The sequence below is a fragment of the Mus caroli genome, unplaced genomic scaffold (genome assembly GCF_978045245.1).
Source record: "Mus caroli unplaced genomic scaffold, Mus_caroli_1 scaffold_15, whole genome shotgun sequence".
NCBI lineage: Eukaryota > Metazoa > Chordata > Mammalia > Rodentia > Muridae > Mus > Mus caroli.
Window position 1 is genome coordinate 24,200,177 of NW_028227270.1, and position 14,011 is coordinate 24,214,187.

At 41.6% G+C, this 14,011-nt stretch overlaps 1 protein-coding gene across 1 annotated transcript in view; it reads right to left on the reverse strand.

Moving 5' to 3' along the window:
* Gfm2 (GTP dependent ribosome recycling factor mitochondrial 2) overlaps positions 1-14,011 on the reverse strand; it is a 45,620-nt gene that overhangs the window by 17,380 nt on the left and 14,229 nt on the right. The window contains exons 8-15 of the mRNA XM_021180110.3: positions 13,141-13,229; positions 11,145-11,205; positions 10,768-10,947; positions 6,253-6,333; positions 5,266-5,414; positions 3,713-3,853; positions 3,531-3,630; positions 1,601-1,787 (exon numbers count right to left, since the gene is read on the reverse strand). Coding sequence (XP_021035769.1) covers positions 1,601-1,787; positions 3,531-3,630; positions 3,713-3,853; positions 5,266-5,414; positions 6,253-6,333; positions 10,768-10,947; positions 11,145-11,205; positions 13,141-13,229 — 988 coding nt within the window. The remainder of the gene's footprint in view (positions 1-1,600; positions 1,788-3,530; positions 3,631-3,712; positions 3,854-5,265; positions 5,415-6,252; positions 6,334-10,767; positions 10,948-11,144; positions 11,206-13,140; positions 13,230-14,011) is intronic.

Genomic DNA, 14,011 nt, shown 5'->3' on the forward strand with positions numbered 1-14,011 from the left:
CCTCATTAAGACTCTTCACTTCTGCACCAGCTCTCTAGACCCCATTAAGACTCTTTAGCTTAAATGGCAATATAATATGACATCTATTTTCTGAAATGCTTGACATGAAAATGTTCAAATTTCATGCATTTCAGATTTGGGATTTTGCTACATTTTTTTTTAAAACATGTATTAGGTATGAGAGCTGTGTGTATATACATATATACTATGCATGACATAACTGGCTGGTACTGAGGGCACCAGAAGAGAGCATTAGACCTCTTGGAATTTGACTTACTGGCAGCTACAAGCAACTATGTGGGTGCTGGGAATCAAGCTCAGGGCTCTGAGAGAACAAGTGCTCTTAACTGAGCCCCTGCTCCAGCCCCTGCTCCATTTGCCTGATTCTAAATGCTGTTCCTTCAGCCACTAACAGGAAAAGACCCAGTTTCTTTCATTACTTGCGGTCTTACATCTACACTTCAATTTCTTTCATGTGATTTCTGGTTGGGTAGATGAACTACAGTCCCACCTGGCCAGATATGTCTCTCATTGCATCTTTTTTTTTTTTTTTTCTGGTTTTCGAGACAGGGTTTCTCTGTATAGCCCTGGCTGTCCTGGAACTCATTTTGTAGACCAGGCTGGCCTCGAACTCAGAAATCCGCCTGCCTCTGCTTCCCCAGTGCTAGGATTAAAGGCGTGCGCCACCACGCCCAGCTCTCATTGCATCTTAGGAGATATGGAAAGGAAATAAAGGTTGCTCTTGATCTCCCATAGTCTGTGCATCCAAGTTGTTTGAAGGGGACTAAGGACACCAGAACGTCTGTCTTTGGGTGGTGTTCATGAGTGAGAGCTCACCGAGAGCCTCATAAAGCGGATGCTTGAGCTCAGACCCAGAGTTTCTACAGCACAGAAGTCCAGGGGAGCCATTGCAAGGTAAGCAAGACAAGGTGAAAGATGAGCAAGCAAAACGCAAAATGGGCAAAACGTCTTCAGGAAATCAGAACTGGCTCATATTGTAGATGCAAGAAAGTGAATTCATTTCAAATCATGTCCTAACTAATCTAACACATTAGGAGGGTAGAGCGGGGCCAAATACTTGAAATTTCATAAAAATCACTACAGAGCTGGGCAGTGGTGGGACATGCTTTTAATCAGGGTGGAGGGGCATAGACATGCAGAGGTGCATCTCTGAGGTCAAGGCCAGCCTGGTCTACAAAGTGAGTTCCAGGGCAGCCAAGGCTACATAGACAAATCCTGACTTGAAAAATCACAACCTAGCCGGGGAGTGGTGGCGCACGCCTTTAGTCCCAGCACTTGAGAGGCAGAAGCAGGCAGATTTCTGAGTTTGAGGCCAGCCTGGTCTACAGAGTGAGTTCCAGGACAGCCAGGGCTACACAGAGAAACCCTGTCTCATAACCAAAAAAGAAAAATAAATAAATAAATAAAAGAAAATCACAATTCAAACAACAACAACAAAACAAACCCATCAGAGGGACTCAAGTAAAACCGAGACAAAGCAGAAGAAATGCTGTGCAGTAAACACAAGTTTTCTGAGGACTCGCTGAAACTACCTCCCATAGGCTACAAACACCAACTGAAAAACCAACCCTGCTGGTACCTGGCTGCTTAGCGACTGACGGGGGCTCTATGGTGCAGAAGAAGACAGGCTCTGGGACCTCCACCCCAGCCAACAGCAGACTCTCGGCCTCTCTCTTCTTTCCATGCTCCCTTTCTCCTCGTCCGGCTCTGCGAGCGGCAGCTAATGCGCTGGCCTTGGACGAGACTATGGTGTCTCCAGTGGCAGTCTGAAAGCAAACAGGACAGCTTCCCGGCTAGCACTCATCTTCCACCCAAAACCACAGACAAAACGCTAGTGGAGCATGCTCTTCACTGTAACTTAAGAGAACTAATTCACAAGTCTCACAGCTTTATATAAGGCTCATTTAGCTTGTGTAAGACCTCTAATCTAAACTGTCACTGTAACACATTCTAACGAATAATGAAATACACACCAAAGTTTATTAGCAAAAAAAAAAAAATCTGCCTAAGAATATATCTCTCTGCCTAAAAATATATCTTCCTGAATTTCCCATTATAGCAAGGCAGGTTCAATAAAAGCTCACAAAGTGTTTTAATGCACCCCTGACCCCCTCCCTCACACACACAGACACACAGACACAAACACAGACACACACACGCTGACACTATATGAAAGCTCCATGGAATTAAAGTAGTATTTTAATGAGCTCGGGACACAGCCACACGTGGTTTAGACTGCATGTAAACTCTGTGCTCTGCTCACATCAAGGCTCTGCTGGTTTCTCCTGTACACAGCTCTCCAAATGACTGCAGTGCTCCTGCAAATATGCACAAGGAGCAGAGCTGCCTTAGGAAGACAGAAGACAGTTTAGGACAGCCAGGTACACACCTGTAATCCCAACACCCAGGAAGCAGAGGCAGGAAGATCTCTGAGTCTGAGGCCAGCCTAGTCTATAGACTTCTAGGACAGCCAGGGCTACACAGAGAAACCCAGTCTTGAAAGCGCCCCAGGTACAAAATTCAGACCGTGGACGTTTTCTCCTAAACATTTCTGAAACCTGCAGTTAATCATGAAGAGTTAAAAGGTTATAGTAACATTTTTTATCCCAATATAACATATGCCAAAGTTTAATGGAAAACTAACTTGAATAAGCTGAGTTAAAAGAAGTCCTCAGTTTTAACCCACCCAAACCTGAGTTGGCACCAAGTATTTCCTTCCACTGACCCTCTAAATGTCTAGGTCGTGCCTCTTTTGTGCACACACTGATGAACTGTGGGCTGAGGACAGAACTGGAAACATAAGAAACTCAAACCCTGGCCTTCAAGAGCCCTCTTGAGCAAAAGACCTTTCGTCACTTCCTGACCAGCTGTAAAGCTGGATCAAACTTTCTGCCATGATCCAAACAGATGAACACTCAGCAAGCATGGTAGAGGACTTTGAGACCAGCCAGGGCAGGACAGTAAGTTCGAGGCAAGCCTGGAAAACGTAGTGACAGAGAAACAGAGAATCTCTCTTCCTGCCCTCCCCTCCAGAGAGTCTCTCTCCCTCCTTTCTCCCTCCCTCTCTCCTCTCCACTCCCTTCCCCTTCTCCTCCTCTTTCTTCTCTTCTTTTCCTTTCCTCTCTTCTCTTCTCCTCTCCCCTTCCCTCCCCCACCCCCCCTCTCTCTTTCTCTCTCTCATACCACACACACACACACACACACACACAAATACACAAATGGGCAAAGATTCTATGGGAATAAAATAAAATAAAATAAAATAAAAAACTGTAAATAAACTTTAGACTTTACTTGGAGTTGAACTTGATTTGACTATAATCCATCCTGTCTGTGGGCTTCTGTAATCTATTTTTCTTTCTAGTAAATGCATGACATTCAACTCTCTCGATAAACAGGCCGTCATATTTGTATAATAGACATTCAGATGGTCTGTGACTGCTGCTATCTATTCTAAAGTATTTACAAATCACATTTACCCGCTATGCTGTGGAACCCATGCAGTCACTCACTTGTTTAAGCCCAACTGTCAAAGCAATGTTTCCAGCGGTCAGGGAAGGGATTTCTACATGTTGGTCAGCAAATGGCAAAAGCAGACGACTCATTCTTTCCCTATAAAACCAGGATCTCTATTAGTAAAGTACTTTTAACTAAGTGAATGCAGTTTTAGAAAATAAGCGAACCTTCTCCTTACGTGCAGTTTCTATTAATGTTGTGGACAGCCAGCTGAGGCGTCAGTGTTCCTGAGTAAATGCGCAGGAAAACCAGGGGTCCTCGCTGTTTGTCATGTAGTACTTTAAATGCCAGTGCACACAAGTCTCCCTTATACCACTGCCTGCAAGATAAAGGAGGTATTGGAGATCTTTTAGTAGAGTTATCCAGGCCCAGAAGGTAACATTTCTACAACCCTCTCTTCCGTCACTGACTAAAATACCTAATGGGGTTTTACCAATAAATATTTAAACTAAAAGAAGGGTTCTCTTTCAAGTACTATCATATTTGCAAACATCTTCAATGCACAAACTCTCTCCTTAAAAAAAAGTGAATCTTCCAAGGCCATAAAGGCAAGGAACCCCTTGAGGATAAGTAACTATTCTCTCCAGCTGGTGCTTCAGCCTCTCACCTCTCGCCGTGTACAGCTGAATAACACCATTAATCTACAGGAGAAACTTGAGCTTGTTTATAGAAACAGTAAGCTTAAAGAAACATGTTTTTAAAGTAGCATTCATTAAAAATTTTAGAAAGTTTGAATTTTCCTGAAATTGACAATTTTTGTCTATTGGGTACATAATTCTGAGGAAAGATGATATTGTCATCAGTCTCAAGGAAGTCTATGAGTCAAAGTAAGTTAAACACGCTTCTAGTGTGGTTAACTTACAGCATTTCCCATCTTATTCCTAGTCCTTCTTAATGGTACTAATACAGGAGCTTTCTACAAGCTAGTACTGCTTGCTCCTCAGGCTTAACCAGCATCATTCACTCACTAGATGTTTATACCACTCTTGGGAGACCGCCTATCTTTCACTGATGTGAGACTAAGTCCCGTGGATTAGGCCACTTGGCGTGAAGTCCGTGCTCACTTCACATGCCTTCCTAATTCCGAGATGTGAGAAGTCATTACTGTCCTTAGTAACACAAAACCCACTTCTTGGCCATTCTGCTTAACACTACTTCAGATGTTAGCAATCTATTACAGAGGCCGCCAACAGCACGAGACAACAACCTCCTCTAGAGCCACAAAATATTTTGACTACAGAAAAATCCTGAAGTCTAGATGAATAGAAACATATCTACTAAAAGAGTAACGAATGTTTAAAAAATAAAAATAAAAAGCTGGGCTGGAGAGATGGTTCAGCGGTTAAGAGCACTGACTGCTCTTCCGAAGGTCCTGAGTTCAATTCCTGGCAACCACATGGTGGCTCACAACCATCCGTAACAAGATCTGCTGCCCTCTTCTGGAGTGTCTGAAGACAGCTACAGTGTACTTACATAGAATAAATAAAATTAAAAAAAAAAAAAACAACCAACTGAGACGGCAGAACCATACACACAGGGAAACCACCTTCATAACTCTTCTCTAGAAGAGGACAGAAAAGTCTTCGCAAGTGAGAATGACCATGGCCTTGTATCATGTACAGAGACACTCTCCACCACTTTTTAAAATGGCTGCTTTAAAGTACTTTCAGGGAACAAGACCCACTTGGTTTTTCCAGCCGTATGAGTCTAATCAGGTGGTCACACACTTACAGAAAGCGGTCCTCGCGCTCCTCAGGTGACGGCAGGTAAGTGGTCACTGCATCCAGCAGGGGCTGCACGCCCTTGTTCTTCAAGGCACTCCCACACAGCACAGGTACTGCAGCCTGCGCCAGTGTCACCCTGTGTACTGCAGCCTGTAACTAAAAGCAAAGAGAGAGCGTGAACATGGATCTGTGCACAGTTCCCTAGTCCCTGTCAGAATCTCTCGAGTCAAAGGCTTTCCCCTAACACCCTTGTGAACCGCTGCACCACACTGCCATCATTCTCCATGGATTTATTTTTCTTACAACGTTAATCACTTCCCAGTATGCTGGATGTCTGGTGTTGTCTCTTGTTCAGCAAAGTCTTTATAAGTATTACAGTGAGGCCTCTGAGCTACAGCAAAGCTTCAGAAGGTAGAGAAGCCTTAGATATAATAAATATTGCTTAACAATACTGAAGAAGTGCTGTATTCACCGGGGCTGAGCTCTGCATTGTGACCAGCCGTGGTTCTCTGTAGAGGTCTCTGTCTGCTGCAAAGAGAGGCTCTGATGCATGCTACGTGCATCTGTGGACATGAGGCTGTTTTGGAACCCATGTAGGAATTATGCTGGGGCAGTAAAGTGGCAGCGGCAGGTACTTGTCCTTTCAGTCAGGACCACAGCAGCCTAGGGAGTGGCTAGGTTTCCAGTCCTGGGTAATTCCCTCCTGCTGACACCCATTAAAGACCCAGTGCTATGAGAAAATGAACCGACCCTAACTCATGGAAGGAAAAATGATTCAACTTCTAAGTCTGTAAACCATATCTGGAAATAGCATGTTGCTGGCATTAAGTACTTACACAGGAGCAGTGACTTTCATTTTTAAGCCACCATTTCAACAGTATAAAATGTTAACACACATACACCTTACACACTCTCCAAAGACCAAAAAGAAAAGAAAATCCAAACCATATTCACTTGAATAAAATTTTGTATAGAGAATTGAATAACACATTACCTTTTCAGCTGGTACTAAATCAAAATTTTCACTAAATTCACCTAAAACCAAGTCAGCAAACTCATCATCTAAGTCTGCAACCTGTAAAGAAAGACAAACATGTAGAACTTGTATTTAGTTTCATACATGTATGCACCAGTGAAATATTTGAAGTCAGTTACTTAACCTGACATGCACAAGCCAAACAACTCTTTGTAACTTTTGAAAAAACAGTTCTGTTTTGTTTTGTTTCCCCAAAGAAAAAAACCTGGAAATTGAAGGTGTGCTGTGAATTTCTTGAAGTCACAGAGAGTCAGAGCTGTACTCAGTTCCATGTTACCAGAGAAAACGCCTAACGCATCCACAGCAACAATCACAGAGTAGACTGCTGGTTTGGGGATAAAGGAGGGTCTTTTAGCTCATATCATGAGTCATCGGGTACTCCTCTAACATATGAATGCATATGATGGCTACACTTCCCACAGTAGCCAAACTGAAAGCCCTAATCTACTTCCACAAAGTAAGGCGCGTCAGTTGCTGTTGCTGGTATCACGTTAACAATACAACTGTAATTACTAGTTTGTGCTTCTCATAACCATCTGCATAAATGAAACAGATAATTCAGCTAACAACAAAGCAATAAAACAGGCTGGGCATAATGGCACACCCCGGCAATTCCAGCACTTAGGAGGCTGAGGCTGGTGGACTGCACGTTTCTAGGCAACCTGGGCTAGAAATCGAGACTCTACCTTAGACAAAAGATAAAAACAAATCACGATCATAATTCTAAAACAGTTTCAATTGTGGATGATAGTGCAAAGGAGCAAAATAGTCAAGCTCGGTGAGAAAACTAAAGTGTAAGCACAGAAGACACAGCAGAAACAAACCTAACCTGCCCAGAGAGCACACAGTGAAATTTGAAGTTAAACGCAGCTGTGTTCTCCGTGCTAACTTGTCTAACTTAGCTCTCTGCTGACGTTGGCCATTTTTCACTCTGAAAATAAGATGCTGTACTTCTCAATAAACTTGATTGGCATAAGACAAAATTTATGCAAGACCCCCATACACCAGCTTTTATCTTCTCTGTTTCTCATACCCTGTCACTGAAGAACAACCTGCTGGTCCTGGTCACTTTCTTCTTAGGGCTGAAGTGACAATCAATAGCCAATTGCAATCATTCTTTCAGAACATGCAGTTAGCAGCCCATAAGTATTAGCTATTACTATCATCATTACGTTTCACCTCTAAAGGAGTCCTGAGAGACAGAAAGCTAATTCTAGTTCTCAATTTAAGGAGCAATTTAACTGTGGTTAAAATTTACCATCAAAGCCACTTTAAAGCAGTTTGCCATCATAATCATTTTTAGGTATAGCTCAGTAATATTAAGTTCACTTGCCAAGCTCCTAAACTTTTAAACTTGCAAACAACTCCCATGCCCAAGCCTCTGGGAAGCACCATTCTGTTTTTCTGTCTCTGAGCATCCTCCAATTGCCTCACAAAGCAGAGCCACGAAGCATTTGTGGCTGGTGTACTTCCCTGACACAGTGGCCTCAGGTCACTAAGGCTGTGCCCTATGTCAGAACTCCCTTCCCTTTGAAGACAGGGTTAACAGTCCATCCATATTTTGTTGATTCACTCGTCTGTTGATGGTCACTTGGGTTGTCTCTGCTTTTTGCCTACTATGAATATACTAGGAACTGGTTTCAAGATACTACTTCTAATTCTTTGGGGGTAGAACCCCAAATGGAATGTCTGGAGGAGCCTCCATCCCATATGGTCTCCTTCCCTTTCCTTTTTTTCTTTTTAAAGGATTTATATTTATTTTATGTGAATGAGTGTTTTGTCTGCATATATGTATGCATACCTCATGTGTGCCTAGTGCCTGTGTAGATCAGAAAAAAATGTCAGATACCCTGGAACAGGAATAACTGAGAGTTGTGGATGCTGGGAACAGAACCTGGGTCACCATCCCTCCAGCCCTTCTCACGTGGTTTTATATTGTAACTAATCACTGTGTCCCTGCCACAGCACACAAGGATTACACCTGTTCTCCACACACCGATACATACTTGTGGGGTTGTTCTCTGATTGTAGCTAATGTACCTGAGGCGGTCTTGTTCTCTAAATTTTATTCATTATAATCATCACCTGTTATTAATACTGATACCTCAAATTTTCTCTATACACACCAAACACTGTCACATTGTAGTAAAAGCCGTATGTACAAGCATGTTTTGGCTATACATCTGGATTATAAGATCCTTCTTTTTTGTTGTTGTTGTTTTTTCTTTTTTGTTTTTTCGAGACAGGGTTTCTCTGTGAAGTCCTGGCTATCCTGGAACTCACTCTGTAGACCAGGCTGACCTCGAACTCAGAAATCTGCCTGCCTCTGCCTCCCGAGGGCTGGGATTAAAGGTGTGCGCCTTCTTTATGCCTATAATTGTTCTGTATTAAAATTGCACACGCACACACACTCAAAAAAGAACTAATTATGTGCCCAATTCATGACCAATGTCAATTCTACTCTTGCTCTTTCTATGCCTTATTAATCTCAAGAAGCCATCTAGCAGGGAGGCATGGTGGCATAAGCCTTTGAACACAGCACTTGGGAGGCCGAAGCAGGTAGGTCTGTGAATTCAAGGCTGCCTGCTCTACAAGGCAAGGCCCAGGCCAGCCAGGACTACATAGGAAAACCCTGCCTTAAAAAAAGAAACGGGCTGGAGAGATGGCTCAGCTGTTAAGAGTGCCGACTGCTCTTCCAAAGGTCCTGAGTTCAAATCCCAGCAACCACATGGTGGCTCACAACCATCTGTAATGAGATCTGCTAACCTTTTCTGGAGTGTCTAAAGACAGCTACAGTGTACTTACATATAATAAATAAATAAATAAATAAATAAATAAATAAATAAATAAAATAAAAGGAAGAGGAAGAGGAGGGAACAGTTTGGCAGGGTGGGAGCAGTTTGAGCTCTGATCTGATGCTGTCCTGAGTTCAGATCCCAGCTCTGACCTTTATTAGCAGCAAAACTTATTTAAACACTCTCAGGTTCCGATTTCTCATGTGTAAATGGGAAAGCACATGGGTGTAAAAATCAAACAGTCCATGTAAAGCCTTAAGCCTAGCAAACACCAGGCCCTCAATTCGTATTATCCAGTAACAGGAACATTATGTTAGTTATAAAGTCAGTGAATACTAAAAGTTATAAATGGCAAATAACTTCTCTACAAATATCTACCCATACAAGGTAAACGATAGAACATGCTGGTAGAATCTGTGTGGACTGAGCAGGTAGAGTATGAGGCGTAAGATGGAATGCTCCAGAGAAGTTTGGGCAACACAGTCAAGACTATGTCTTAAAAAACATTTGTTTTAAACTTAGACCTACTCAATTTTAAAGTGAAAAAAAAAATTCAAATGCTTTACTATAAATATTCAAATGCTTTAATAAATATTTTATAAATATTCAAATGCTTTACCAAGAAGCCTAACATGTATTATTTACTGCCACAAACATTGATTGAAATATTACAACATAACAATATTGCTATGTTCTATTAAAGTGTTGAGATTTAATGCAGACCTATAAGTATAAATAAATTGATGGCTTTAATTTTTCTAAGCAATCTGACATCTGATAAAGTAGAGGATAGGCAGGTTCCTTTCAGGAAAGTTTTCCACATTGCACAGGAGATAGAACATGGTTTCTGTTTGCCTGATTTCTTTGAGAAAGGTCAATATAACCCCAGGTTGGCCTGGAACTCACTATGTAGCCTGGACTGACCCTAAATTCTCCTGCTTCAATCCCTGAAGTAATGGGACTACAGATGTATGCCACAACAACTCAGCAACATTGTTTCTAATATCAAAAAAGAAAAACAATTTTAAGTCAATCTAGTAAGAAACAGACAATAAATCACACTGTAATTATGTATCAGAACAACATACAACACTAAAACTAAACTGTGCTACAGGTACCAACAGTGACCAGCACCGTCACAATATGAAATGGGAAAACTACAAACAGTATCGTTACACAGAAGGCCAGAATATGCAAACACATGCTAACACTAAAATAACATGCTGGGTACAGGGAGTGCAGCTCAGTGGTAAAGCGCATGCTTGCCATCTATCTAACAAGCCCTAAGTTCAACTCTCAGCACACGGCAAAACCAAGCCAGGGCCAGAGAGATCGCCCTCAAGCATCCGATAACCCTGGTTCGGAAGGCTCCTAATACCCTCTTTTGGTCTCCCTAGGCACTATACATATGTATTGTAGACACAAACACACACAGGAAAAACACTCATACGAATAAAAGTTAATTAATCTTAAAATGGAAAATAAACACCACTAAAAAGGATAGAGAGACAAATAGGAAACAAGGTTCTTATCTCATCTGTGGGTGTGGGTGGCAGACACAGGGGCACTAATTTTCATTCACTGTACTTTACATATTACATATGTAATTTTATATAAAGTCTCACAATACGGATGTCCAAAAGTTACTGAACATGGAATTTTAAACTAAAGAACTTACTTGTTCAATTAAGGAGTTCCTTGCTTCAATCGTCTCCCTTAGCAGCTCCCGATCGCTCGCTTCTGAGAGGGGCATCCTCTCAAAGTCTTTTCCATCGTCAGAGTTAGAATTCCACACGAGTTTTTCTTTGTTTACGACATCCACCACTCCTTGGAAAGTTCTGGCTTCACCAATTGGCAGCTGTAGGTTAGCGTGAGCTTTATGTGGTTACCCCAGTCTGGTGACAGCACTCACCAGTACACCACTCTCCTCAACTCTTACCTCACTGTTTCAATCAAAATCTCTGCTGTACTTACTCATGACTTGAGTATGTGTCTAAAGTGTGCATGCCACAATAAACTGATGAGGAACTACAAAATGTGCTATTAACCAATTACCTGTAAAATCAGGGGCTTTGCCTTTAACTTCTCCCGGATGCTTTCAACTGCATAGTTAAAACTGTAAAAAGCAGAGCAATCTGTTAGAAACACAGTAAAAACCTCTCAAAACAGGTTTAAGAATGTTCTCTAAAAGGACCCCTTTATTCTCCAAACTGCTCACTACATCGGTTTTCCACAGGGTAGTATCTTAAAGAAACCTGATAACAGACAGCAATTGAGTGTTTACCATTATCTCACCATGTGCAGGCCTAAGCAGTTATTATTGCAAGCTTCATATAACTAAGTTTTGATACTAATTAAGGTCACGCAGTTAATTAATTACAGTTAAATGCAAGATTTCATTTGAATTAAGGATTTTTCTTCTACAGCTATATAAACTATTGGTTCTCTTCCAAGACCCAGACAGACAAATGTTCTATGTTTTAATCTTAGGTATTAGTATTTTATGCTATGGTGCTGGTTTTCATGCTAACATTTGGGCTGGCTACCTATGGTACAAATGCTATTGTTGGCACATAGGCAAAATTATATATATGTACACGTTATTATATATTATAATTATATATACACATATATCATGGGTTCCTAGAGCCTGTGATTGGGCAGTGGGAAGAAAAGATGAAGTTGAAAGTTTTAGAGAGGAGGGAGGAGGAAGAAGAGGACGGAGGTGGGGGTCGGGGGAGGGTGGGGAGAAGAAGGAAGAAAATGGAACATAACCATGTGTGCTGAAGAAGCCCCACGTAGCTAGGGATTTCATAGCTGGGCAATAGAGTAGTGACGTGATCTATCTGTCTAATCTAAGTGTACAGTTTGTAATTATATTATTGAGTGTGTGTTCTTTTCATGGGCATTTTGGGGTTGGAGATTTACCATTATAAATCTGGCTGGTATATTTTAAGTCTCTCATGTTTCCATTTCATGGAGCTAAGATGAGCTGAGTGAATAGTAGCTGGCATTCTACAGGCCAGCCACCTGAGAAATGAGAGCTAGCAGTTCCGGGCATTTCAGGAAAAACTGGAGGTGGGGTGGAGCGGACTACCAATGCTGGTGCGTTAACTGGATTTAGTGTGAGTTCTTTTTAAAACAACACGATACACACATCCATGGCCCCGATATCTCTGAGAACTAGCCTAGTATCCAGGCATCACCCTCATCACTAGACACTGTAAGTCAATCAACAAGTGCTTCTATTGACTACAAGAAATCCCAACTAGGAAAGATTCAAACATGAGCCTAGCCAATGTTACAGGTTGCTGTGCCATTAATAATCAACTTTAAACTAAGTTGCCAAGGAAGCCACATAACCACGGGGCACAGGACAGTAGACCTGGTGAAGGACAGCTGAATTTTTACCACATCTCATCGCTGACCAAGATGTCTTCCCATAGTTCCTCCACAATCCTTAACATTCTTGACTTGTTTCTATTCACATTTCACCAAACCCTTCATATATTTCTGGTTCTCTGTTGCCAGAACAACGTATCCATTTTGGTTGCCACTCCACATAAGCCTCAGTATATGATCGCTACGTTTCAGCACTAATCATTCTCTGCCTCACATAGAGGACATTCCCCTTCCCAGTACCCTTCAGTTAAGACTAATCTAACTATCTAAAGAAAATCAGAAGACAGAAAAGCACCATTCTCTGAGTTAACTACAAGAATCAACCTTACTCTCTGAGTCTGGCAACCAGGAGATCACAGCAGCCTTCAGGAGCAAGGGTATTAAATGCTGTAGAGCTCAGAAGAGAATGAACAGAACAGCAAAACTCCACACTCAATCCAGAGTGTACAAAATGTGCTACAGTAGACCCAGATGGCTCACCACTTAGAACATCTCAATTGTTCTCAACTACAATTGAGATGCTTTGTTAAGATTCCATAGAATAATTATATTTTTAGGAAAAATTGCTTTTTCTAAACATAAGCTCTAGCCCATGAGTTCTTGTCTTTGCTTTGTAACCATAACAGCCTACAAAGCAGCCTTCAAATACCTTGCTCCAGTCTTGTCCATCTTGTTTAAAAAGCAGATCCGGGGTATTTTGTGTTTGTCAGCTTGCCTCCATACAGTGAGAGTCTGGGCCTAAAGCAAAAATTAGAGAAAATGCCCATGGCTGTTGCTAGGTCCATGAATCTGTGCTGATGTGGAATTGGGTCTGATGCTGGCAGAGAACGGGAACCTCTGCAGTTCATTTCCAGGGACTCTGTTTTGCTCTTGGGAGAGCAGAACAGGATGTGGTGAAGGTGCCTGGAAGATGCTTCACACTGCCTGAGACCCGTGCTTCTGTTTTGGTAAACTAAGTTCCCCGACAGAGTGATTCAGAATCTGGGAGATGGCCAGAGCTCTCAGGAGGGAACTTAAGTCACAACCAAGAGACCTACTTTTACCTCACTTCATGTTTCCCAGTATGTAATAATGAGCTAATTTGTTTTAAGTATTACTTTTTTAGACCAGGTTTCAGAAAGCCCAAGTTGGCCTGGAACTTGCTACATGCAAGGTTGACTCTAAACTCTAGATCTTCCTCCGCCCTCCTCCTAAGTGCTGAGATTACAGGCAGGCGCCACCATATCTCCTAATATGAGTTTTTTAAATATGTAAAATAGGGATTTTTGCCTTGAGGAATAAATAAGAATATAATAAAAGCACTATTATGATAAAAATCACATTTCATTTAAGTATCTGACTGTCCATGTGAATCAATAGGGTAAAGGTGAAGGACAGACTACTACTTATATTTATAACTAATTCACATATGCTTTTTTGCTAATTGATTTCATTGCTGCACATATTAAATTTATAAATACACCCTGGTTGTATTAAAACATCTGTGTACCTCATTGAATCCTTAATTCAGCCTGAAAGCC